We start from the raw sequence: 26,068 nt of genomic DNA, 5'->3' as shown, positions 1-26,068 counted from the left end.
TATGGTACTGTAGCAACTAGTATGTGACGTTCGATGGAGATCCAATGGCTCAAAATATGAGCCAATGCAAAATAATGTAGATCATCTGCATTGAACAATCATCAATGTCCATCCTTTCTCGCACGGACCATGACTATTTTTTAATCGTTGAGTTTAACTCCTTTTTGGAGGTCAATTGTTTTCCTTGACACATAAGTGTGGATTGCTCCAATGTGTTGTGTTCGGTTGTCCGTTCAATTTTACACATACACTGGAGCTGCTCTTACTTCTACTAAATAAATTACTGTTAGAACACTGTTGCTAAATAAATAAACTACTGTTCCGATGATTGGGGCTTAGGCTGAGTTCGTTTCTCCCCTTCTCATCTTATAATCCCTCATTTTTTACACACACATTTTCCGAGCTACCATGTGTTTTTGCAAAAAAGAAAAAGAAATATATGGAAAAACCACTTGAAAAAATCATATTAATTCAGCCACCCTTTTTCCATGCGGAAGTGACTGGTACAATCGAATATAGCATTAGGGAATAGGGAGGCCGCAACTGAGGTCATGGTAAAAGCAATGAGCTCATAAGAGAGACGGGGGATGCTTCCAACTAAGCTAAACAAATACCAGCAATTTAGTTTGATAATAAGTGAACAGTAGAGAGTTGACTAACATCCTGTTTAAAGTTTTTTTTTGTGATTTTTAGATAAAAAATATAGATATGTAATTCCATATATTTTATAAGAAATTAATAGTCAAAGTACTGAACTACACAAACTATATTCATCAGTGGTACCCACAAATATTAGACACTTGCAAGTTACTCCCTTCTTCCCTAAATGTTTGACACCGTTAACCTTTTTTAAACATGTTTGACCCGTTCGTCTTATTTAAAAACTTTTATGAAATGTGTAAAACTATATGTATACATGAAAGTATATTTAACAATAAATCAAATGATACGAAAAGAATTAATAATTACTTAAATTTTTTAAATAAGACGAACGGTCAAACATTTTTAAAAAAGTTAACGGCGTCAAACATTTTAGAATGGAGGGAGTAGTTTTTAACAGGATTTTAGTGCAATCAGTGACGTGTTGCTGGTGAGGATGTGTTATGTGAATTTTAGTTCGATCATTATTTTTTTAAGGAAAAAAATAAAAAGAAAGGGGAACTAGACTAGTAGTACTACGAAGTTCTTCAAAGGTTCACTCGGCGGCACACGCGCACATCGCCTCCGCCACCGCCATGGCCGCGCCGTGCAGGGGCAGCCGCGGCGCCCTCCCGCTCCTCCTCATCTCCCTCTCCGCCGCCTACCTCACCTACACCGCGCTCCTCTCCTCCCGCTCCCTCCTCCCCCTCCCCACCGCCTCCTTCCCCGGCGCCACCGCCTCCCGCCGCCTCGCCTCGGGCCGCCCGACGGCGGCGGCGGCGTTCCACACCGCGGTCACCGCGTCGGGCTCCCTCTACAACACGTGGCAGTGCCGGGTCATGTACTACTGGTTCAAGCGGGCGCGTGAGGCCGGCGGCGGCGGAGGCGCCGAGATGGGCGGGTTCACCAGGATCCTCCACTCCGGGAAGCCCGACGCGTTCGTCGACGAGATCCCCACCTTCGTCGCCGACCCGCTCCCCGCTGGCACGGATCAGGTACCGCGTTCGTCTCTGCTGGTTGGTGGTGAAACTTGCAGATTGTTACTACCAATTTGATCGCTGCGTTCTTGGTCTTTCGTTACTTGTTCGTTGCAATTCTGGAAAAAATGTGGGTTCCTCATAGAAATTAGTAACTGAAATCGAGAAATTCCAAACATGTGGACTTCCGTGAATTTGTGGATCATGTGGAATCAATGTGGCATTGTGTGAATTTTGTTGACATTTCATTCCGTGCACGCAAGCTAATCCCCATATATGAGAGTAGTTGAATAGCGCTATTAGACATTTCAGCCTTTTCTTGTGAGGATACAGTATACCAAACATGTGGAAATGCGAGTGCTAAGGAAGGCCCAGTTGATGGAAAAAGACTGAGACTTGCAGTTGCAGCTAGGATCTCACGTGATGAAAAGGTTTAAGCATGATTTGGTTCCATCTCGTGCCTGCCTTTTTTATCATGATAACGTATAAAGCAAGATAATATGCTAATAATCCTGTGTGCTGTAGCTGTCTGATTGTAGTGTCCTATGCTGAAATTTAACCGTAACTTTTTTTTCGCCGGGAAGGCTGAAGGAGGTTGTCCGAATGTATTAAGAAGGAGAAAAAATTTAACCGTAACTGTTCTGGCTATATAGCTTATACCCTGTCCATCTTTTAACCAAAAAAAACTAGCATGCTGATGAATCAATAATTTAGCAGAAACTTAGTACTAAAACGGATGTTATTGTTCCAATTGTTTTTGTCTTTTATGAGGTGAAGTGTTCCGTAGATGCTGGTTTGAATTTTTGTCCTTGACGGAGTTCATGCTTACATCTCAGGGATACGTTGTTCTCAATAGACCTTGGGCATTTGTTCAGTGGCTTCAAAAGGCAGACATACAAGAAGAGTAAGTTTGGTAGGTTTATATGAGAAGCACGGCTTAGTCTAAAGTTTCAATACTTTAGTTGACTTTCATAATGTTTTACAGATATATCTTGATGGCAGAACCAGATCATCTTATTGTCAAACCTATACCGAATTTATCAAGGGATGGTCGTTCAGCAGCTTTCCCTTTCTTCTACATTGAGCCCAAAAAATATGAAAATGTGCTGCGTAAGTTCTTCCCTGAACATGAAGGACCAATAACCAAAATTGATCCTATTGGAAATTCCCCTGTCATCGCAAGAAAGGTAATTTGTTTCCCTCTGCGATATATTGTGATCACCTACACATAACAACGCAATTTATTGATTTATGTTTTTCCTGATTTCCTAGGAATCTCTTGCAAGAATTGCTCCAACTTGGATGAATATTTCAATAGCAATGAAGAAAGATCCTGAAACAGATAAAGCTTTTGGCTGGGTTCTTGAAATGTAATTCCTGCCATTCAGTTTCTTAGTTCCCAATTCCTTCCAGGCTTTCAGCCTGGCTCTGTTATGCATTCCAAATCTAATATTTCTGTGGTCTCATTTGTGGAAAATAGGTATGCTTATGCCGTAGCATCCGCTCTCCATGGAGTGGGTAACATCTTACATAAGGAATTTATGATTCAGGTCTGATGCTCAGTTAATTAGCATGTCATCATGTGTATTGGATAGTGTGTGCAATCCTCTCCTGAGCTGATAATATTGTCCTGTTGTTTTAGCCACCATGGGACTTGGAAATTGGTGATGCATTTATCATACATTATACTTATGGGTGTGACTATGATATGAAGGTAATCGTTCTCCTTTTGATGTGGAGTTTCAGTAACTGTATCTGGTAGTTTCCTGTTTTAACCATATCTTTTGTGCACTAGGGTAAACTCACTTATGGCAAAATTGGAGAATGGAGATTTGACAAAAGATCCTATGATAGTAAACCTCCTCCTAGAAATTTGCCATTGCCTCCAAATGGTGTACCTCAAAGCGTGGTATGGTTCAGCTCTCTATGCAGATATCTAATCTTAAGTTTGCATCTTGAGTACCTTCTTTCTTCGTCTCTTAAATGGACATTAATTTTATTATCTTTTGTACTGCTTGATTATTTTTTGTGTGAACCATATCTTCTTTAGTATATTCAACCTTGCAAGAAAAAGTTTGATTATGAAAGACAATGCACCATACAAGTACATGGAAGTCAAAATAGAAAAAAAGGGCTAAATTGATATAAATACCAGTGTTGCAATGCGAATCATTGATGCATTGAGACAGTAATGGGTATTAACAAGTAATTCAATATGATGCATTGGCATTTGTGAATGTCCTGTCAGAATAAAATGAAAGGTATTTTACTTGTCTGAAACGGCTGCAGGTTTCTTGAGATCACTTCATTAGAATAACCTTGCTTGATAATTCTTCTCCATCAAGCTAATGCATACTGCACAGAGTACAGCCCTTGTTTGCTTTGTATATATCCTTTTTTTTCTTTGGAATGGTGACTAATCCATATCATGGAATTTGTGTTGGCCACAGGTGACACTTGTGAAAATGGTTAATGAAGCAACAGCCAACATACCCAACTGGGATTCTTATGCAGCTGCATAGCTGATTCACCTTGTTACAATCTGATGGTTGGTTCGTCAATTGTGTGGGCCTAATTTTCCAAGCAAAGTTAATGCATGATAACTGGCCAAGCCTAGAAGTGGGTGGATGACAAAGCGGGATGCATATAGCTGTACAAGTTAATCCAGGGCCATTGACACCATTCAATTCTGCTTGAATTTTCCAGCAGACAGAAACCAAGTTAGTGCAAAGCAACCCCTTCTTTAACTGAAAGTCTGAAACACACAAACTACGATCAATAAACTCAGTGTTTATTGCAATGTAAGTGAGTGATGAGTTAGAACTGGTGAGTTCTGGTTCGGAGCCTGAATCCTGACTTCATTCTGATTTTCTCCTTCAGTGAAGTCAAGCATAGATTGATCTTTATACGAGACAAGTAGAAAATCAAACACTGTAGTTGCTTTTTTTTTCCCAATTGGAGTCCACCTGTGCCAACTGCCAATGCATAATTAGGTTTGATGAATATTGTAACTGTGTCTCTTTTATTCTCTAAATAAAAAGGAATATAGCTTCTTTATACTGTCGTCTGGAGTTCTGAACTACTGCTCACCTCTCGTTATCCTAAATCAACGAAAACATTTTAATTCTACCATGAACAAGGGAAATTAATGCGACTCAAATAAAGTTAACTATGGCTTAAAACAAGAAGCTTAAAACAAGAAAAAAATATTTTCCAGATGGATTATTAGAAGGAAGGAAAAACTATTTTTCCTTCATGATTTTTTTACTCCGCATATTATGGTCTAAGTTGCACAAAATAACAGGTATTTTGACACGTAGCATATAACGGCGGGTATTATGGCCCTAAAGTTTCACGAAACCACACAGTTAACCATTTTAAAATACTCCTATATCAAAATAGAATAAGCGGATGTAACATTTATATTATGGATAAAATGCTTATAAATTTGATATATGATTGTAGAACTTAAAAGTGTACTAATGTGGTTTTGTGAAATGTTAGGATCATAATAACTAGGGTTATGTGCCATATGACAAAGTTCATGTGGTTTTGTGAAACTTAGACCCTGTTTAGTTCCCAAAACAAAAATTTTCATGCCGTCACATCGAATATTTGGACACATGCATGGAGTATTAAATGTTGGCAAAAAAAAAATCAATTACACAGATTGAGTGTAAATTGTGAGACGGATCTTTTAAGCCTAATTGCGTCATGATTTGACAATGTGGTGCTATAGTAAACATTTGCTAATGACAAATTAATTAGGCTTAATAAATTCATCTTGCAGTTTCCACAGCGGAATCTATAATTTGTTTTGGTATTAGGCTATATTTAATACTTCAAATACGTGTCCGTATATCCGATGTGACAACCAAATCCAAAAATTTTTCCCAACTAAACAATGCGTTGGGGCAAGTATTATAATGCTCCGTATGCTACCCCTAAATGTACCACATTGGATTGAGTGTTGAGGTGAAGGAGAGAAGTGAGGAGAGACATGGTGAACCACCCCTAAATGAAGAGGCAACCTCCACATAAATTTCAAAAAGGGTGTGAGAGTATAAGAGACATTGGTATTTGTGTATTAAAGATGACATATGGTATATGTTGCCTCTTAATTTATGAGTGAATGATGTGGATAAATTTAGATGTGGTAGTTACATCTATCATAACACTTGCCCTTAGATATATGTTGTTGTTTTATGAAATTTATTTTTTTTTTAAATACAAATCTGGTCAAACAGAAAGTCAATTCCCGTGTTCCACTTCACCCTTTTCCGGTCGTCTTCCTCGTCTCGCTCCCCTGCCAGATCTCCCCTCCCCTTCGCCTCCCATGCCTCCGCCCCCATCTCCTCCTCTCTAAGCTCTCGCGTCGCCTCCAAAATGGAAGCCGCGGCGCCGGCTTCCCACGCCGCCGCGGCGCGCGGCCGCCTCCGGTCGCGCCAGTACGCGGTGTTGGGGCTCACCTTCGCGGCGTACGCCTCGTTCCACGCGTCCCGCAAGCCGCCCAGCATCGTCAAGGCGGTGCTCTCCGCCGACTGGGCGCCCTTCTCGGGCCCCCGCGGCCCGCACCGCCTCGGCGAGCTGGACGTCGCCTTCCTCTCCGCCTACGCCGCCGCCATGTTCGCCGCGGGCCACCTCGCCGACCGCGCCGACCTCCGCGGCCTCCTCGCCGCCGCCATGCTCGCCTCCGGGGCCACGTCGGCGGCGCTCGGCGCGGCATACTTCCTCGGCGTGCATAGCCTCGCCTTCTTCCTCGCCGCGCAGGTCGCCAGCGGCGTCGTCCAGTCCGCCGGGTGGCCCTGCGTCGTCGCCGTCGTCGGGAACTGGTTCGGCCACGCGTCCAGCCGCGGGACCATCATGGGGGTGTGGAACTCGCACACCTCCGTCGGCAACATCGCCGGCTCGGTCCTCTCCGCCGCCGTGCTCGAGTTCGGGTGGGGGTGGTCGTTCTTGGTGCCCGCGTTTGTCATTGCCGCGCTCGGCGTCGTGGTGCTAGTGTTCTTGATCGCTCACCCAATGGATGCCGGGTTGGACATTGAAGCAATTGAGGTTGAGATGAATGGGGGGAGTGGAGAGGAGGTGGAGCTTCTTGGGGAGGACAAGAAGGAGGATGAAGATGTGTTGGAGGTGGAGGCGGTAGCAGAATTGCCGAGGGCAATTGGGTTCTTGGAGGCATGGAGATTGCCCGGTGTTGCGCCATTTGCATTCTGCCTCTTCTTCTCCAAGCTTGTGGCTTATACCTTCCTTTACTGGTTGCCGTTCTATATCCGGCACAATGGTATGTCCTATATGCTTCAAGTACATTCTATTTCTTAATTTTTCAGTTGAGAATCAGTAGAGTATGATCTTATTGCTTGATGCTAGTTTTTTATAATCACCGTTAACCGAATGAAGACTGATAGTATCTACTGTCTAGCACTCTAGCAATGGGTTTAACTCAACTATCTGCGCTGCAAGTTTGTTAACCTTGCATCCTGAGCCCTAACTTTGCTGTCAAACTCTAGAGGCTTGGAATTATGTTGATGCCAGAAGTTTCAAGATGCTGGGTTTTAGGCCTGATTCAAATTTGTTGGATGATTAGATAGTTATGTAGCATCATCAATACATCAATTGAATTCAAAAAACAAAAGTTCTATTTATGAGACCGTGGTTTATGTTCCCCTGTTTGATTTAGATTAGTGAGTGAATTATTATTGTGCATTATCTACTTGATTATAGGGATAAATTAAATATTTTGAGAAATAAATTTATCAAATAGCTTAAAACAAGTGCTCTAAGCAATGCAGTAGAATAAGTTTTCGTGAGAACTTACTTTTTGAAGCGTGAAGCAAATAATCCGCTTCAATAATCCAGTGAATAAGCTGAAAAGAACAGGGTATCTAGAGGATACTGGATCTTTGCATGTGGAAGCACCATTTAGTTGTTGATTGAAAATACTATGCATTACCAACCTAGCTTTCCAGCTAGAGGCATGAAAGAACTAATAGAATTTGATGCAAGTGGCTAATCTAGCTTATTAAGCATAACTATGCCCTTCTATGATGAAATGAAAGTTTGTCTTCTATCTGTAGGATTTTGTGAATTTCTGGTAGCATTATTTCTGTTCTCGTTGTCTGGAGTAAGATATCTATCATTTTAGAGCAAACATAAGAGCATGTTCTATTTACTCAACATCCTATGTTTGATTTTGCAGCTGTGGCAGGTCAGTTCTTATCACACAAGGCTTCAGGAATTTTGTCTGTTGTTTTCGATATTGGAGGAGTTTTGGGAGGCATTTCGGCTGGTTTGCTCTCAGACAAAATAGGTGCTCGTGCTGTAACATCAGCTCTGTTCCTTTTTCTTTCAATCCCCGCGCTTATCCTTTACCGGACATATGGAAGCATATCCATGCACCACAACATTGGGCTCATGTTCCTCGCCGGCTACTTTGTGAATGGCCCATACTCACTCATCACCACAGCTGTTGCTACTGATCTTGGTACTCAGGATGCAATCAAGGGAAACTCGAGAGCTTTGGCTACAGTGTCTGCGATAATCGATGGCACGGGTTCTGTTGGGGCGGCTTTGGGACCCTTGTTAACTGGGTATATTTCAACAAGAGGATGGAACAGCGTATTTTTCATGCTGATTGTTTCCATATCACTTGCCCTGGTGTTTTTGATACGGCTGGCAAAAGATGAGATTGTTAGCAAGATCAGTGCGAGGCATTAGTCTTTGTATTTTTCTGATTTTTGAGGACTGTAGATGGTTAGGAAGAGTTGTAGATGATAGAAATACGCCATTTCTTTGAGGACTGTCAATCTTTAATCCTGGAGACCTGGATTATACATCGTCGGTTATATGCTTGGCAAGCAAACATTTGATGGAATCATTTTTGTACAAAATTTCCCCAATATTTTTTGGGCGGGCCAACAATTGTCCAATATCACGGCACACAATCAAAATGTTCTACAGGTTCTTGATGAATTTCTGCCGGAGGAAGGAGAAGTGCTGACAAGTGGAACCTGCATTTTTTTAATATTTACCCTTGTCACTTGCACATGGAACCCACTTCTATTTTAAATTCTTTAAGGGCATTAACAATGTTTATTACAAAAGTAGGTAGTAAGGTGGGCCTATGTTTGATGAATTGATGGTAATACTCTCTCCATCTCAATACAAGTGTAGTAGTAGATTGAAGATACACCACAATGTATATATATGTGTAAAGTGGGTAATAAGGTGGAGCCCATTTAAAAAAAAAACAAACATGAGTCATGCCACAATTAAAAAATAGGTAGGTCCCACCACAAAATACTTATAACTTGGTAGTAAGCTTATGGTTTAGTCGTAGCTATTTACTACTTTCACAATGTATCTTACTTAGTAGTAAGAATATTTTAATGTCTAATACTCACCTTTTTCACTACATTGTGAATGTCCTAATGACTAGGCTGCCGTGTCAGTCAATTTGACACCAATAAAAACCGTTTCCCAAACTATTGAAGGAGTCAATTTGCATTAGTCCCTTTAAGTGGGGGAAGAGGTTTGGTTAATAACCGATTTTGCCATTGAGTGATGAGATTCGAGCAATGGCAAGAGTTGAAGGAGTCAAAATAGACTTATTCAATATTAGGCCTCTACACGATGGGCCTTCACAACGCCACCCCTACGCCGACGCCGACGCCGACGCCGATGCCGATGCTGCCCTGGTTGCCGGCGGCGGCGGCATCGACCGCGACCCCTCCCCGTCGGCGCCAACTTCTTCAATTCCTTCCTCGATGGCATCGAAGGCCAATTCCTGGCTGCCGGCGGCGGGGGCCCCGCGGTGCCCCTGGCCGGCCTCAACCCTCCCCGTTGGCGCCGATTTCTTCAATTCCTTCCACGATGGCGTCGACGCAGTAAGCTCTGTATTCCCCATTAATCCGTTCACAGCAACTTCGACCTACTGATGATGCAAGGTCCTGCAGGTTGCCCCCAAGAACGGGCTGGTTGAGTGGATGACCAGACTTTTTTTTTTTTTATGAAGGTGGATGACCAGACTGATTGCTATTCCCCAATGCGAGGTTTTGGGTCCAAAAGTGAGCAGTCTGCAGATGACCAGGACCGATCCATCTCCGAGGAAACTACTTTGTTTTTTTATATTATTATTATTATTATTATTATTATTATTATTATTATTATTATTATTATTATTATTATTTTCTCGTGGATTTAGTCATTGCTACCATGGAGCAAGCATGCCGGCAGTCCACTTATCCAAGACTCCAAGTCCAAGCCCCACTCGCTTGCTGGAATAAAGAAATCTCAGGCTTTTCTTCTACTAAGAGATAATGTGCGCGGGCTGGCTAGCTTCACGGTTGACGCCGAGTCACGAGGCCGATGCTGACACCGATTTCTTTTCATTTCAGGTAGGCAGTCATTACCGTCGAAATCAGCGACCTGCTTGATGCCACCATGGGGAGTGTGGAATCTGCTGGTAGTGGTAATTGAGTGTGATGCACCGAGACCATCAGTATAAAATCGGTGCCTGTGGGTTAAATTTCTTGAGAGCTAGCGTATTTGAGGATTGGGAATTGTGGTGGCCATGAGGAACCCCTGCATTTGGTGTTGCTTGGTTCTGCTGACCTTGGTGGTCTGCGACAGTTGTTTGCACGAAGAGAGGAAACATCTTATGGACATTTGCGATGCGTTCCTTTGGCCGGCTGGCAATCCGCCTGACTGGAGTAGCAGAGATTGCTGCCGGTGGGAGAGGGTGACCTGCAGCTCCATCACAGGGCGTGTCACGGCCCTTGATCTTGATGCAGCTTATCCGTCGTGGTATGGCCTACTCAACTGCAGTATGTTCCTTCCATTCCGTGAGCTGCAGAATTTGTCCTTGGGAAATGCCGGCATCGCGGGATGCATGCCTGGTGCAGGTCAGCAGGTCTTCCTTCCTTCTCCTCCCTCAAGCTGTTTCACATATCGAAGAAGGCATTTAGGAACATTGATATTATATATTTACCAAGAGAAATTTTACAATCCTTGAGAGGTACCACAATTTTTAGTGCAAATTTGGTACCTCCGTACCTCCGGTACTGAGAGGTACAAAATTTTACAGTAGAAAATACGGTATCTTTCGGTACCTTCTCAACGACTTTAAAATCACTCATTTACGGATTTACCAATCGTTGGGCCGCAAGTTGTAGCAACTAAGAAGTCTCTGTTCAGAATAACTTGGATTTCACCACACCAAGGTTGTCTTGCTAGATGTAAACACCTTGTCCCTGTGACCCACCGAGGAAGGGATCAGGGAGCTCCCTAGGGTGTGTGATGCTTAGGTAAAATGGTCACCTTGGTGTCCTTTTGTTGGACCTTCTCTAGGTAGGTGCATACGTATGCACGCAGTCGGATAACTCCTGTTGCATTAGTCTTTATTTTTACTAATTTTCATATTTATAGTGTTTTTCATCATTCGCTGCAGGTTTTGAAGTATGGTCTAATTTACGCCAACTGGAAATCCTCGATCTATCTGAAAATGAGTTGAATGATAGTAGTATCATGCCCTTGGTTGGACTTGCATCTCTGCGTTCCCCATTCCTCGGTGGGAACGCCATAAAGAATGACTTTACTGTCCAAAGTAAGCATCACACATGCTTGTATTTTCAATATTAGTTTTTTTCCTGACAAAAGATTTTTTATTTCGGAATTTATCTCTTATTTTGGTTTATTTATTGTATGTTATAGGATTAAGCAAAATGAAGCTGGATATTCTTGATCTAAGTTGGAATGGAATTTTCGGGAACATATCAAGAGGTATGGCATCTCATTTAAAGTTTTTGTGAAAGCATAAAGGTGCAATAGTAAATGAGTAAATGACCGTGTCATGGTTCCAATATTTTACAACTGTTTCTACGTTGTTCAAAATAATCTCAGCCACGCTTACAAATTAATGGCATGCAGTTTGAAGTTCAAACTTTGAACACCGATGTGAGTGTGGTGGAAAAGTGAATAACTTTACACTTTACATTGGGGCACCAAATTTAAGTACATGATTATTATGGTAGTAATATATCTTGTTCTCCTTCAATCGATAAAATAATTCAAATTTAGTGTGATCACAAAGTAGATACACCAACTCCAAACCACAGTGTGCTTAACTTCAGTAGTTTAGAACCAGAAGCTCCCAAGTCCCAAGGGCAAAAACTTTTAATTGCTGCCTTGTGGGAGTATTCTTTCAAATAGTCATGTCAAAGAAATCTTACTTAACTCTGCTCTTTATGCTATTTTGAAACATTAGTATGACTTCCCAGTTCCCAATGATTAGTATGTACTTCCTCCACCTCATAATATAGCAACGTAGTACTACGTATGTGGACAAGCCCCCTGTCCAGATACGTAGTACTAGGTGATATCCCGTCTAGTACTAGGTTGCTATATTGTGGGACGGAGTGAGTACTCGCAAACATAGCCTAGAATTAGGAGCAGCTATGTGTAGGAATCATGTACTGACATCACACAGTTCATTTCATTTACAGCTGTTTGCAATATGACAAGTCTTCGAGAATTGCATCTAAACGGAAATTTTTTCTTTGGGGTGCTCCCATCATGTATCAGAAATCTAACTTTTCTCAGAGTACTTGATCTGTCAAATAATCTCTTAACGGCAAGGTTCCCCACTATTTCGTTCGCAAACATGACGTTACTTGAGCAACTTTCCCTTTCCCATAACCAGCTTGAAGGTCTGCTACTCCTAAACTCTTTTTCAAATCATCTCCAACTGAAATACCTGAGACTATCAAGCAACAGTGCCAGCTTCCAAGTGCAAACTGAGAATCCAGAAGCAAATATATCTAGTCAGCTTCAGGTTCTTGAACTATCAAACTGCAACCTGAATGCCAATTCTGGTGTTGTACCAAGTTTCTTATCACACCAGCACGGATTATACCTAATTGATGTTTCGAACAATAATCTAAGTGGTCATTTCCCGACGTGGTTACTGGAGAATAATATATATCTATCATACTTGAGTGTGAAACATAACTCATTTGTTGGATCACTCATTCTTCCTTCCACAGTAAATCAGAACTTATCATGGTTAGATGCATCTTATAACAGGCTAAGCGGGGACCTTCCTGTGGACATCAACATCACATTCCCTAATTTGAGCTACCTAAACTTATCGAAGAATTTTTTTCAAGGCATATTTCCTTCAGCCGTTAGTCACTTGGAGAATCTTTCAACTTTAGATTTATCTTACAACAACATATCGGGTGAAATAACTGCTAGTTTTCCTACAACTATGTCGATGAATCATCTAGTGCTAAACGATAATAATATCTCAGGGGAGATTCCTACTAGCATTTGCACCAACGTGAATCTTGGTGTGGTTGATTTTAGCAATAACAAGTTGACTGGATCCATTCCAAATTGCATAGCTTCAAATCATCTATTTTTTATCCTCAATCTAAGAGGGAATCATTTAACTGGATCAATTCCAACAGGTCTATCCAGCCTTTTGAATCTTCAATTTCTTGATCTGTCCAAAAACCATCTGTCTGGCCCCTTGCCTTCTTTGCCCAATTTGACATATCTCCACTTAAGTGAGAATGAACTGAATGGAACATTTCCCCTTGTCTGGCCATTCGGTGCTAATTTGAAGACAATGGATCTGCGATATAACCAATTCAGTGGTGCAATCCCAAGATGTATAGATGAAACTTTTCCAGAGTTACGAATACTATTGCTTAAGGGAAACATGTTCGAAGGGATGGTTCCAAACCAAGTGTGTCTACTTACCTAGCCCTGTCTTTTCACATGGACAACTTTATGTCGCACTCTCACGTGTAACATCGCCTGATGGTCTTCGTATTCTAATTGAGAATAGTCCAACTGAGCATGTGACCAGCACTCACAATGTTGTTTACAAAGAAATATTTAACGATCTGGATCAACAAGGAATGCATACATGATTACAGGTAAGTCAAGCATACGTGTTCTACCTATTGGTAATTTGTTGTGTTTGGTTGCCTTGCCCCCAATGTGAGTCCTAGGTTCTTTTTTCTCAGACCTACTAACTTGACCTGATTATATTCTTTGTGTTTTGATAATGTCAAATTTACCTATCTTCATTGTTTGCAGGATTCTTTATCTGAAACCTCTGCCTTGTCAAAGCAGCACGCAGTTGGTATTATTACAATAGTTCAGTTCTTTCCTGTCTATTTTATGTGATCTTCACACTCAACTTTCCTCTAATATATGCCTTCTGGTATCCATGGTTTCTTCGTAAGTTTGTTTTCCTCTTTTTATATTTTGCATTCTGACCACTAAACAAGTTCAATGTGAAAAGAAGTTTACAGCATTTTACAGGTTACCTATATAAATTTGAAGATCCTTGCATTCCTGCATTAATTGCCAAAAGAAAAAAAAAATCTTCCACACCAAATCTAGATTCTCTCACAGCTAATGCTTTTAAGTAGTCTATCATATTTGATCACACACCTATTCCTATTAATTTAGTCTTGGTACAAGTTCATAGTATGCTATAATTCATCAAGTTTTCCATCCATATATATGTTTCATAACATGTCTTACCACTTCATTTGTCATCTCATCAACTGTCACATGATATTATTTTCCCTGTTTCAATGTGATTAGCCACTTCAACAACTGTATATGGATGTTTCACACACATACCTATTTTACTTAAAAATTAATCTGTTATTCACTATGCTACCAGTCTTGATTATGGCTGATGCTCATAATCATACTATAATGCAGCTGCCATCATACGAAGAACCAAGCATCCAGCCATCTCAATGATCATTATAAATTTCATTTTTCCATCAGCAGGTGTTCTGCTAGAAAATATATCAATGCACCTCTATGCCCTATTATGTACCTTTTGGCTTGCAAGAGTGTTCTACGAGATAAATTATTTGTCTCACTCACTTGTATGCCTGCCATGTAAATAATATAACTATTTTAATTGCCAACTGACTACCGTCATCAGTTCTTTTTGTCCGATGAAATAACATATCTTACATATATTATATGCTTTAGTAAGTAAACTTCCAGTAATATTTTTGTTGTCATGTGAAATATTAAAAATATATGTATTCACATTTATATTAACGACACTGCAGTTTCTAATCATATCAGCTTTGACGTTGGATTTATATTTCAAAATCTACATGAATACCTTTTGTTTCCGTGCTTCACTCCATGCTTATAATAACCAATTTTCATTATGTCCCGCGGCAACGCGCGAGGCACATACTAGTGTTTTATGATCATGTTGTGGCCAACAGCTTGTGATAATGCTGGGTGGTTGTTTTCTTGTCTGCATTTTAGTGTCAGCATATTTACAGTGATAAGATAAACCCATTTTCTCAGAATATTTTGATCTGGTGTTTGTTCAGAGTCTGTGCAATTCAATCTTTGCTTAAACATTACAGACTGGTGATGTCGTTTTGAACTGATGATGTCGTTTTGACTTTTTACTTGTAACGTTTGACCATTCGTCTTATTTAAAAAATTAGTGTAAATATAAAAAAGATAAGTCATACTTACTTTTGATAATAAATCAAGTTAAAAAAAATAAATAATAATTCTATAATATTTTAAATAATACGAATGGTCAAACATTACAAACGAAAACTGAAAACGACAAGTATTTAGGATGGAGAAGTATTTAGGATGGAGGAGGTAGTACTAGTATGTTGTACAAGTTAGCCTATATAATTAATAGCCTGGGAGCCCGTACATTAACGGGCCAACAGGCAAAGATGCAAATAGTTAGGGAGGGACAATGATTACTTTTCAGTTTTCACATACGGACTGCGCACGTTGAGATGAGATGGAAGTACTTCCTCTGTCCAAACTTGTGGACTTGTCGTTCTAAAATGTTTAGCATGTATTAAAGTTAGAAGAAAAAACCCATAATACCCTTTCATAAATACTCCTAATGTATAGTTGGATGTAGGATGGTGATTAGGGGCGATCAGGTAATACCCCTACATCCTGTTGGCCGGAGCCGATGTTGCTTTTTATTCACCATAATCACACCAGTACAATATGTGAGGTAGCCTATCTAACTGTTGTCGACATGGCGGTCTGAAGGTCTGACTTGTAGTCGACAACAGGGTAGCCTTCCTCCTCGAACTCGCGCCCGACGGAATCAGAGACAGTGCTAGATCCCTACGGCCGGCCTCTGAAGGTACCGGATAGGGTCGATCCAGGCGTATCTCTGATGTCGATATCCGGCGGCTTGTCTTGACGTATGTTGGCTTGTATGTTGTCCCGTGTATTGTGTTGATTGTCTCGTCATGGTGGGTGTTGATCGTGTTGATCGTCTCATCATGGTTGTCGTTGATCGTGTTGATCGTCTCATCATGGTTGTCCCCCTGTCCTCCTAGGGGGGCTTGTATTTATACCCATAGGTGTCCCATTGTTCAAGTAGAACTAGGAAAACCAATATGGATACAATCCGAGTAGTCCTTGTCGTTTCCATGTAGAACTCTGGTTGTCTTTCCTTATCCGGAACTCCCTCAAGGTCAGTTTCCGTATAAGACATGGTATGTGGTGGGTCCTGCCGAGATTTAGTCAACTACTATTAGGTATGTGGTATTCATAACCATGACACTCTTTGATAAAGGTTTCGTTAACAGCTCCATCTTTTCACTTATGTGTATGCTTATCAGTCAAAATTTGAATTCTCAACCTTAAATTTGAAGTTGATTTTAGAGGGGGGGGTTTATCGAAGTTTATTTTTCATCATTTGCTTTTAGATCACTAAGAAAATGTATATAAAGTTTTATTTACAAATTTTTTTTCGTTTGCAAATATGCCGTAGTGGACATAAATTTATGTCGACAGATATTTGCCCTAATTATAGTTGATTTTGAGCCACTTGATTCTCTGCGATCCGTGCAGGAGCAACGCAGATATGAACCGATTCTGCTGGAACACTAGCAATTAAATTGGAACAACATGTGTGGTGATCTTGGGCATGTGGTACAAATTAATTGATCTATTCTTGCAATGAATGTTAGTACTTGTTTCTCACTGCCTAATGCAGTGAATTCAGTTGATCCGATTTTCTTAACATGAAGTGAATGGCAACAAACAAATTACATTGCATATTTAATGGTTACATTCTAATTATATTATAGTTATATCTCAATTACATCTTAATTACAATGTAACTAGCATGTAAGTGCTAAACTAGGAAAAGAGTGGGTAAACGACAACTTTTAAATGATATGCAAGTTAATTGTTCACCAGTTGATTATGAATTACTACCATTCATATATCAAATGAAATATTGACTAATTTTTCCTTAAAAATATGCCGACATATATACATGTACTCTCTTGGTTTATTGAAAAAACATAGAAATTTTAGAGGATTCAATCCTAAAAAAAAATTTCCTATAAAGACTGTTGAAAGAGAGGATTGAATTATCCTATCATTTGAAATTCCTATGGAATAGACAATCATACAGAGATTTTGTAGAAAACTTAGCAAGAGCTCTGACCTCTTGAAACATTTCCTTTAAGTCTATATCTCTTATCAAAATCCTATATTTTTCGTAAGGCCCAATCAAATAATCTTTCTTATGTCTTTGCAATTCTCTGTTTTATACTTCTATTTATATTAGAATCATATATTTTTCTATTTCTTCTTTTTTTTTCATTCGTGTGATTTAAAATGGCACATTAGCCACCGAACAAAATAAACACCCTCTCGCTTGGAAAAAAATGAATATGTATGTTTTTTACATAAATATACACGCTTAGAAGAAATTTGCAGAAGTATACCGTCGTCGCACGACGGTGCCGCGTCACGGTCTCGCAGGGCGAGGCGCGAGACCGTGACTTTGTATCCGTATTAGCATGATTAATAGATTAATTAGCATCATTAGCAATTAATTAATTATTTTAATTAGCATTATTAGTGATTAATCAGGATAATCAACTCACTAATTAATCATTTCCCAAAATGCTGTTGCTTTTTGGGCATGCCCAAATGGCTGTTGCTCGGTCTCGCACTGTCCACGCGCAGTCTCGCTTCCTCAGTCTACGAGACCGTCCGCATTGTTACACCATCGTTATTTTCGCACAATAGTTCAGCAATATTGTGTTGATTTTACATTTCCATACAGTGACGACGTTGTATTTGTGAAAAAAAAAATTACATCCGCATATTTCTAAAAAAAAGATAAATATATTTTTTAAATTTAATTCCTCTCGCTCTCCTACGGCAGCATTGTGGCATTGTCGTCGGATTCGAGGTCCACAATGGAAGGCCCAAAGCCCAACCACGTCAGATGTGACGTTTCTACGCCCACGTGCTTCTCTTCCTCTCACCATCATCATAAAAAATAAATAAATGTCTAGATGGCGTTTGACAGAAAAATACCTCATAAATTCAAATTCTACAGCCTCGTCTTTTGACTCATGCTTATAAATCAAAAATTAAAATCTCAACCTTAAATTTAGAGTTAATTTTAGGGTTTTTTCATTGTAGTTTATTTTCCAGTCTTTGCTTTTAGATCACTAAGAACACGCATATAAAAGTTTTATTTATTAGGTTATAAGACGTTTTAACTTTGGTCATGGTCGTTCAAGTTTGACTAAGTTTATAGATAAATATATAATATTTATAATATCAAATTAATTTTATTAAATCAATAAATAAATATATTTTTATGATAAAATTATTTTGGGTTGAAAATGTTTTGTTTCTACAAAGTTGAAGCAGTCAAAACGCCTTATGATATGAAACGGAGGTAGTAATTATTTCCCATTTACAAAATATGCCGAAACGATAGAGTCCCTAGACCGTTGGATTAGCTTTAAGATTCGTGCAGTTCTAACCCTAACCCCCCATTCCAGGCCGCCGCCGCAATCCACCTCCATCAATCCAACTAACCACCACCACCGCAAAGCTTTTCCCTCTCTCGCCCCCACACCACACCACACACCCACCTCCATTTCCCTCCCATTTCTTTCCTTCTCCGCAGATATTCCCCAAGAATCTCCTCCTCCTCCTCGGATTCCCCTCTCTCTCTCCTCCTACAGAGTAGTAGCTTGTGCTTGCTTTGCTCCGATTCTCTCTCTTCCCTGTCTCTCCTAGCTGCAATATACCACTAGCAGCAGGGCGCCCAGTTGCGCGATCGATCGATCGAGCTCCGTGGTGCCAAGAACGCCCTGTACGGCGCGCCGGTATGTGCGTGGAGGAGTCGGAGGGCGCGGAGAGGCTGGATTTTGGGGAGCCCGCCGCCGCCGCCGCCGACGCCGGGAAGAGCAAGAGCAAGAGCCCCGACGAACTCCCCTCGCCTCGGGTGAGTAGGGTACTACTTGGTTTTCTCTCTCTTCCGCAACGAGAGATTCGATTCTTTGTCTTGGGGCGTTTCTTCTTCGTTAGGTTCGTTTGATTTCCCTTCATGGCGTGAAGGAAGGAAGGACGATGATGATGAGATTGGGAAGGAAGGAAGGAAGGAAGGAAGCAAAGCATGCCCTTCTGGGTGCTTGCTTTGTGCACACGCCTCTTCCGTTTCTTGAAACACATGGAGTATTATTAGAAGTGATTGTGATTCTTTTTTCTTGTTTAATTATTACTGCTAGCTAGTACTGATTGTGCCTAGACTGATCGTGTGTGTGGAGGAGTTAAGTTTTCTGCATTTGTTAGCTGCGAAGTTTGGTGGCCTGGTAGGTGTTCTTCTTGCCAATGTGTGATGATACTACTACTAATACTACGTTATTGGTCACCTGTTCATTGCATTGTTCATTGGTACTTTGATTTTGTACTGAATATATATAATTATAGTCGCAGCTTCCAATCTCTGGCTTGTTCATTGTGGAGTACTAAGGGGGTGTTTAGATGGGGCTAAAACTTTTTAGTCCGTGTCACATCGAATGTTTGACGCTAATTTGGAGTATTAAACATAGACTAATAAAAAAACTAATTTCATAAATGAAAGCTAATCTGCGGGACGAATTTTTTAAGCCTAATTAATCCATAATTATGAAAAGTTTACTGTAGCATCACATTGTCAAATCATGGTGTAATTAGACTCAAAAGATTCGTCTCGCGAATTAGTCCAAGGTTATAGAATAGGTTTTATAATTAGTGTATGTTTAATACTCTAAATTAGTGTATAAACATCCGATGTGACAGGGACTTAAAATAAGTCCCTGTTTCCCAAACAGGCCCTAATTTCAGACTGTTGTACCTACCAAACAGGGCAAAAACAATCATCACGTGCTTTAGAACAGGAAAGAGGTAGTACCTGCAAAGTGTACATGGTACTTTATTTCCCTCTCTTGACTGAAATGAGGAAAAAAGAGTGGTTCTTGTGCTTCTCTCTCACCCAAGGGCACATTTTTCCTGAAGTGATCCATGTGGTTTGCTAACTTTGAAGTGTTCTTTTTTCTTCATATCAGTTGTAGAAACTGCTTGGCTTTAATTATCTATGGCTAGTGAGATTGTTGGATCATAAGTGTTGCGGCATTAATTTTTTGCTATGGAGAGTGCTGAAGCGTGTAGTTTTTGATGATATATTTGTTGCATCTAGCAAACACCAGGCAGTAGCAGCTATGGGATCTTTTCTTATGTGATGTTACCCCAAGTGCTTAATCTTCTGTTTTGTTATCTGGAGTTACATTTATCGGCCGTTGACACTCAATGAATAATTCATTCATTACTCGTTAGCTAGTAAATCATCTAATAAATAAATAAAATGTTCAATTGGGGTTTGAAATAACTTGTCTAGCCACGTTTCTAAAGAAGCATTTTAAAGAATGTAACTTTGTAGCAAAGTATTGCCTCCTCTTTTCATTAGAGTTGTTGTTTCCTATTAATTGCTCCAGCTCTGAATTTCCAGTACAAATTAATTGATCTAGCATTAATCCTTTTGTTTGGACAGATGGAAAGAGTTTGTGAGAACACTACAGCTGCTGATTTCAAGCAAAATAAGTCTGGTAATTTTGTCCCAAATATTCGATCTGGGGATTGGTCGGATATTGGAGGTCGTCAATACATGGAAGATACCCATGTGTGTATTACTGACCTAGCTAAGAACTTTGGTTATCAATCGGTGGATAATGAAGCTATTTCCTTTTATGGGGTAAGCACTTTCCCGCTCATTTGTATGTTTCCCCGATTCTGACTGACCAAATGAGTACCTACCTTTTTTTGTGCATAAACTTACAGCTAAAAAGAGACTAGCATGTCATGAATGAAAGTAGAAACTTTTGTCAGATTTGTTCAGAACTAGATATATGTTCTTCCAGTTCAGTAGTAACATATCAATAGCATCCAGTAGACCAGTACGCTAGTCCAGTAGTAACATATTTGTGTAGTGCGCATAGTAGAAAATAAACATGCCATCTGCATTTTTTGACCCAGCTTATTTGTGTAGTGTAACAGGAGTACAATTACTAACAAATTTGTATGCATTCTTAAGGACTATCCAACCAATCATATCCAAACATCCTCCATACTCACACCTACAGAACTTGATCTTATTCTTCACTGTTTCAATTTTAATGAAATCGAGATATCTCAGTAAAGTTACTCTACTATCACATTTTTGGGGCTCAGTTTTTATTTAATGTTCAATAAGTGGCTTTATAATTTTTCTTATTCTTCTGCTTCTGTATTTTGATAAAACTACTAATCATAGCACGTTTATGTGAATTAAGTCTTTGCTCCATTTCCACTATCAGGTCTTTGATGGGCATGGTGGAAAAGATGCTGCCCATTTTGTTCGTGATAATTTACCAAGGATCATTGTGGAAGATGCTGATTTTCCTCTTGAGCTTGAGAAAGTAGTAAGAAGATCCTTTGTTCATGCAGATAATCAGTTTGCAAAGACAACACTGTCTTCTGGCACAACAGCACTTACAGCAATGATTTTCGGAAGGTGCTTTTATGACACATTAAACTGTGGTTTTCCCATCTTTGAATAGTATGCTTATAAGAATCAGTTATCAGTACCATGAGACATGAACTAAATACCTGCGACAATCTTGGTTTCCTTATTGCTATTCAATTTTACTTTGGGCTTGGTTAGATACTTAGATCTACTAGCAGATGTGTTTTCCAATTATGTTAAGCTATAAGATCATGCCTGTTTTTGAATCTTTATCACGTGCTATAGATTTCATTGCTTTATTAATTCCTAGATATAATTCTAAAAGCATGAAGTGGCAAACATCCATATCATGTCTTTCTGTAAACTTTTTGCTACGTTTTTATACCTGTCACTTGTTCGCAAACACTTATGATGGATACTGATATCTTCATGTCTACTGCAGGACTCTTCTGATTGCAAATGCTGGAGATTGTAGGGCGGTTCTTTCACGGTGCGGCACTGCAATTGAAATGTCAGTGGACCACAGGCCTTGCAGCCTCAGCGAAAAACTGCGTGTAGAATCACTTGGTGGCTATGTCGACGATGGTTACCTCAACGGTTTGTTAGGAGTCACTAGAGCACTCGGTGACTGGCATCTTGAGGGCATGAAAGAAGCTGGCAATCCAGGAGGTCCACTTAGTGCTGAACCAGAGCTAAAGATGATCACACTGACAAAGGACGACGAGTTCTTGATAATTGGCAGCGACGGGATCTGGGACGTCTTCTCAAACCAAAACGTGGTGGACTTTGCACGGAGGCGCCTCCAAGAACACAACGATGTGAAGTCCTGCTGCAGGGAGATCGTTGAGGAGGCAATAAAGCGAGGCGCCACCGACAACTTAACCGCGGTGTTGGTCTCCTTCCACCTGGAGGCTCCTCCCCAGGTCAGAGTGAGCCGACCCGGTAGGGTGGCGCGCAGCATTTCGGCTGAGGGGCTGAACAGCTTGAGGACACTCCTGAGAAACCAATGATGGCCATCTTCTTTGCATTCTTGCTGCAATTTCTCTAGTATGTTGCATTGCCGAGTGTTAATTGTATGTAGTGATCTCGGCACCTCATTGTTGTTAGATGTTACCACCATTGTTGTGATGACACCAGCTATTATTCTTGTTGGTAATTAAGCCAACGAACATGAGTTCTGAGCTCTCAAATTGTGAGAAATTCTAAGCGGCTGTAACAAGTTGAGCTCTGTGAAGAAAGAAGTGAGTGCCCAAGCTCACAGTGTCATATTTTTCTCCTATTCTTGTCTGTAAATAAAAATGTCAGCTACTCAGCTCCTGGGTAATTGAACGTTGACCATGTAAAAGATACCCCCATTGAGTGAAATTGCCGCCAATTGGCTCATCTTTTCCATGGTTTTGTCTCATGTTTTTTCAGTTGTCTGGTCTCTTGATACAAAAAACACGGAGACAAACACAAAAGACCAAAATAATGCCTTCAAAGTGCAGGAATGATGCATGCCAAATTGCACGGGCACTGATCATTTTCGTCTGATTAGTCCTAATCTTCCATTAAAAAATCAAAGCTTTCTCGTACGCCAGTATTCAACCCAATTAACTAATCAAGTTTGTACACTTTTCCTGGAGGAATGCACAAGCAAATATACGCAACTCTGTACATTCCTTCAGAGACATGGATGCAACTTTCTAGGAGCAGATGTATATCACACTTGAGACCAAATACAGTACTTGACAAAATTCTTAATTACATTTGGTACTTCCAAGTGTGGCATTGGCACCTAATCCAGGGACCAATGGCCTAAACATGGCCCATACTTTGGGCAGACATACTTCTCTAAAGTGTAGCAGAGATAACATAAATTATGCCCAAATTTTGCATCTGTACTTCAGATTACACCTCCATTGCAGACATGAGTGCAGCAATCACTAGATGGGACCATGGCTTTGCTTCTGAAGCAAATGATGTATATATATCATCTCTGGGTCAAAGGGTTGCAGCAACCTAACTTCATAGCTCCTCACTGTTCCATCTGAGCTGAAGTGCTAGTATTCCAGTCTCTGAACTTTTCTCAGGATTCTTACTTACACAGAAGATCGAAATGAAGACCTCCTTGCCATTGGTTGCTGCTGTCCTGGCTCTGTTCCTGATGGCTGCAACAGTTCAGAGCATTCGGTTGGATGCAGAGAGTCATTCAGCATTCAGCAAACAGACTGTCAATAACGTAAGTGTTTTATCACTGTCATTTAAGTTTTCTGATAAAGATTGATCAATGAATGTATATGTTGATTCCAAGTTGCTAACTGATGCTCATTCTTGGTTTGCAGACATCTGGCGATAACGTAGTAGCAGTAGTAGTAGCAAAGACTGATGGTGAGCCATCTGGTGAAATGGAGAAAGCCATTTCTGAAGAGAAGAGCAGAGTAGGACATGAGCTGCCTGAGATCCATGTAGATTACTATGGTCCAAGGGGCCATAACCCTAGACATCACTGAACATTTTTTCTTCTTCTTCTTCTTCTTCTTCTTCTTCTTCTTCTTCTTCTTCTTCTTCTTCTATGTTTCATTCTTTCTTTAGATAATCTGTGCTCAACTAGTGAGACACACACACTTGAGAAGGCAACCCTGCTATAGCAAGATCCAAGGTGTAATTTCTAATTTCATTTATTTTTCCCTTCTTCATCTTCTTCCCCCCCTGTTGAAGAGGGTGAGAAACACCATTGATGTACTAACTTCTTGACAACATTTCAATCAAGAAACTGAAACTTGATGACAGCATTTCAGATTTTCAATCAAGAAAATGCAACTTCGTGAATCGGTACGCTTCTAAATGTTGTTTTTTTAAAAACAAAGTTTCAATCAAGAAACTCACAAAATGGATGCAGAATGCTTAGCTGTGTGTCAGTGTGTGTGTGCCTAATCCAACATATCATCCTCAGCTTTAGGTGTCAGTCTCACGTATGGTTGAGCATCTCCTGATGTGCAGCAGTTCTCTTCTCCTGGTTTTCTTATTTATGTCATCAAATAGTTTGACAGAAGACAAGGTCAATAATTTTTCTAAGCTAATAATGATGGAGTAGCTAATTTAATCTTTTAAGTATAAAATGTGTAGGAAACATACCAATACTTTAGCATTTACAACTAGAGGGCATTATCTAAAAAAACTAGAGGGAATAGTCATTGCATTTGATTGCTCAGCGCCATTATTAGTAGGAATTTGTGATTTTTTCTGCTGCTTCTTTATGTAGTGGATGTTTTTTCCCCTTGGGAGCATAGGCCATGAGCCCATGAAGAAAGAATTATGTTAGCCAATTAAGTTGCAGTCCATGTGGGGCAGAAGGGGGTATGACAGCTGCAACATTTTTTTCTTCATAATCAAATGTCCATGTCATGATGGATTGCTAGCGTGTAAAGGATTTTCTTATATTTTAGCTTCAAAATATTGCAAGTAAAATGTCTTCCACTTGGATCAGACAAGTTCATGTCATGTCATTGTATTGCCTTCTTTTATCATATTTTATTCATGAACTATGGACTGAAGTATGGGCAAGCGAAAATTCCATGCTAACTGATCAGGACATTATTGTTTACTGCAAATTCGGTTGAGCAACTCGAACATTTAAAAAAAACAAAATGAATTGTTGTTTAATTGCCATATCTTCCCTGGCCTAATCGGAGACAATAGAATGTAGGATGGAAATTTAAATTGATAAATGATAAGTCAACAGTTGCTGGATCAATTTGTCTATATATATATCGATCGTAATCATGTAACTATTAATAAAGAAAATGAATTCATAATCTTACGCAGATTATCTTCATTAACACGTTATAGTGATACTCCTCATAAAAAGTGATTGTGACATTGATCCTAGTTATAAGTAAACTAGCTGAGGGACATTATAGTATTATTAACAATAAATAAAGACTAAACTGCAGTTGACTCAAGCTATAGATGTGATTTTGGTTATGGCGCCCACAGCCCAACTCGTAGGTGAAATTTTAGACCGTTTAGGTTGAGCTAAAGTGAACAAAGAGCATCTTTGGGTAATGAATTGAGCATAACTCGGCTAGTAAGATTAGCCCCTTTGATTCATAGGATTGGTAAAGGATTTTTATAGGATTCAAATTCCTATGAATTTTTTCCCATATATCCTTTTGATTCAGAAGAAAGAAATGAAACTTTCCATATGATTGTATTCCTATGCTTCACATTACATAGGAAAACTAGCAAGAGGTATGATCTCTTTGTAAACTTCCCTTTATTTTTCCCATGGCACTATCAAATAATTCTTATTGTTTTTCCTGTATTTTTTTATTCCCGTAGGATTTGAGAAGCGTACTACGTCAATACTTTGATTTGTAGGAAAAGTGTAGGAACTTTGGATGATTTCAATCCTACGAAAGTCTTTGAAACAAAGGATTGAATCATATCCTATCCTTTAAAATTCATTTGAGTCTATCTCTCTCATCCGGTTCCTGTGTTTTTCCTGTGGTCCAATCAAACGGTCATTCCTGTGTTTTTCCTATATTTTCCAATCCTCTGTTTTACACTTGCATTCCTATCAGAATCTTGTATTTTTTCTATTCCTCCTTTTTTTCCATTCTTG

The 26,068-nt window shown here is 39.9% G+C and overlaps 4 protein-coding genes across 13 annotated transcripts; all 4 read left to right on the top strand.

Annotated features, from left to right (window-relative positions):
* Positions 1-1,179: 1,179 nt before the first annotated feature.
* LOC4340306 (hydroxyproline O-arabinosyltransferase 1) lies at positions 1,180-4,673 on the top strand. Its single transcript, XM_015785882.3, has 8 exons — positions 1,180-1,634; positions 2,453-2,520; positions 2,602-2,803; positions 2,889-2,986; positions 3,097-3,166; positions 3,259-3,330; positions 3,412-3,525; positions 4,067-4,673. The coding sequence occupies exons 1-8, from the start codon at positions 1,236-1,238 to the stop codon at positions 4,136-4,138; spliced, it is 1,095 nt and encodes a 364-aa protein (XP_015641368.1). The 5' UTR covers positions 1,180-1,235; the 3' UTR covers positions 4,139-4,673.
* Positions 4,674-5,924: 1,251 nt separating this feature from the next.
* On the top strand, positions 5,925-8,584 carry LOC4340305 (putative glycerol-3-phosphate transporter 5). Its single transcript, XM_015787898.3, has 2 exons — positions 5,925-6,900; positions 7,816-8,584. The coding sequence occupies exons 1-2, from the start codon at positions 6,003-6,005 to the stop codon at positions 8,331-8,333; spliced, it is 1,416 nt and encodes a 471-aa protein (XP_015643384.1). The 5' UTR covers positions 5,925-6,002; the 3' UTR covers positions 8,334-8,584.
* Positions 8,585-9,214: 630 nt separating this feature from the next.
* Positions 9,215-14,632, top strand: LOC4340304 (receptor-like protein 9b). 8 transcript variants are annotated; one of them, XR_001546840.3, is made up of 8 exons: positions 9,215-9,502; positions 9,631-9,936; positions 10,013-10,519; positions 11,065-11,220; positions 11,328-11,396; positions 12,119-13,558; positions 13,722-13,865; positions 14,361-14,632. XR_001546840.3 is itself a non-coding variant. In XM_066311576.1 (7 exons), exons 3-6 carry the CDS (start codon positions 10,189-10,191, stop codon positions 13,733-13,735), a joined length of 570 nt encoding a protein of 189 aa, XP_066167673.1. In that variant the 5' UTR covers positions 9,215-9,502; positions 9,572-9,936; positions 10,013-10,188; the 3' UTR covers positions 13,736-13,767; positions 14,361-14,632. The 8 variants fall into 8 exon arrangements, 1 of the variants encoding a protein (XP_066167673.1); XR_001546845.3 differs by having other exon boundaries at positions 9,572-9,936; positions 13,085-13,558; XR_010742004.1 differs by having other exon boundaries at positions 9,572-9,936; positions 13,722-13,767.
* A 3,895-nt stretch (positions 14,633-18,527) lies between these two features.
* Positions 18,528-22,852, top strand: LOC4340303 (probable protein phosphatase 2C 54). Of its 3 annotated transcripts, XM_015787899.3 has the most exons (5): positions 18,564-18,927; positions 19,011-19,169; positions 20,512-20,712; positions 21,314-21,510; positions 21,905-22,852. In XM_015787899.3, the coding sequence occupies exons 1-5, from the start codon at positions 18,811-18,813 to the stop codon at positions 22,470-22,472; spliced, it is 1,242 nt and encodes a 413-aa protein (XP_015643385.1). In that variant the 5' UTR covers positions 18,564-18,810; the 3' UTR covers positions 22,473-22,852. The 3 variants fall into 3 exon arrangements, with proteins under 3 accessions (NP_001408291.1, NP_001408289.1, XP_015643385.1); NM_001421360.1 differs by lacking the exon at positions 19,011-19,169 and having other exon boundaries at positions 18,562-18,927; NM_001421362.1 differs by lacking the exons at positions 20,512-20,712; positions 21,314-21,510; positions 21,905-22,852 and having other exon boundaries at positions 18,528-18,927; positions 19,011-19,423.
* The last annotated feature ends 3,216 nt before the right edge of the window (positions 22,853-26,068 follow it).

This window comes from Oryza sativa, chromosome 6, assembly GCF_034140825.1.
Source record: "Oryza sativa Japonica Group chromosome 6, ASM3414082v1".
Classification (NCBI taxonomy): Eukaryota; Viridiplantae; Streptophyta; class Magnoliopsida; order Poales; family Poaceae; genus Oryza; species Oryza sativa.
This window is presented reverse-complemented; position numbering and strand designations above follow the sequence as displayed.

Bases quoted from the DNA above. Each gene is read 5' to 3' on its own strand.
- LOC4340306 (XM_015785882.3), top strand. From the start codon at position 1,236: ATGGCCGCGCCGTGCAGGGGCAGCCGCGGCGCCCTCCCGCTCCTCCTC. The intron at 2,521-2,601 runs GTAAGTTTGGTA...AATGTTTTACAG, and splicing joins AAGGCAGACATACAAGAAGA to ATATATCTTGATGGCAGAAC. The intron at 2,804-2,888 runs GTAATTTGTTTC...CTGATTTCCTAG, and splicing joins CCCCTGTCATCGCAAGAAAG to GAATCTCTTGCAAGAATTGC.
- LOC4340305 (XM_015787898.3), top strand. From the start codon at position 6,003: ATGGAAGCCGCGGCGCCGGCTTCCCACGCCGCCGCGGCGCGCGGCCGC. The intron at 6,901-7,815 runs GTATGTCCTATA...TTGATTTTGCAG, and splicing joins GTTCTATATCCGGCACAATG to CTGTGGCAGGTCAGTTCTTA.
- LOC4340304 (XM_066311576.1), top strand. From the start codon at position 10,189: ATGAGGAACCCCTGCATTTGGTGTTGCTTGGTTCTGCTGACCTTGGTG. The intron at 10,520-11,064 runs GTCAGCAGGTCT...CATTCGCTGCAG, and splicing joins GGGATGCATGCCTGGTGCAG to GTTTTGAAGTATGGTCTAAT. The intron at 11,221-11,327 runs GTAAGCATCACA...TGTATGTTATAG, and splicing joins GAATGACTTTACTGTCCAAA to GATTAAGCAAAATGAAGCTG.
- LOC4340303 (XM_015787899.3), top strand. From the start codon at position 18,811: ATGTGCGTGGAGGAGTCGGAGGGCGCGGAGAGGCTGGATTTTGGGGAG. The intron at 19,170-20,511 runs GTGATTGTGATT...TTGTTTGGACAG, and splicing joins CACATGGAGTATTATTAGAA to ATGGAAAGAGTTTGTGAGAA. The intron at 20,713-21,313 runs GTAAGCACTTTC...TTCCACTATCAG, and splicing joins AAGCTATTTCCTTTTATGGG to GTCTTTGATGGGCATGGTGG.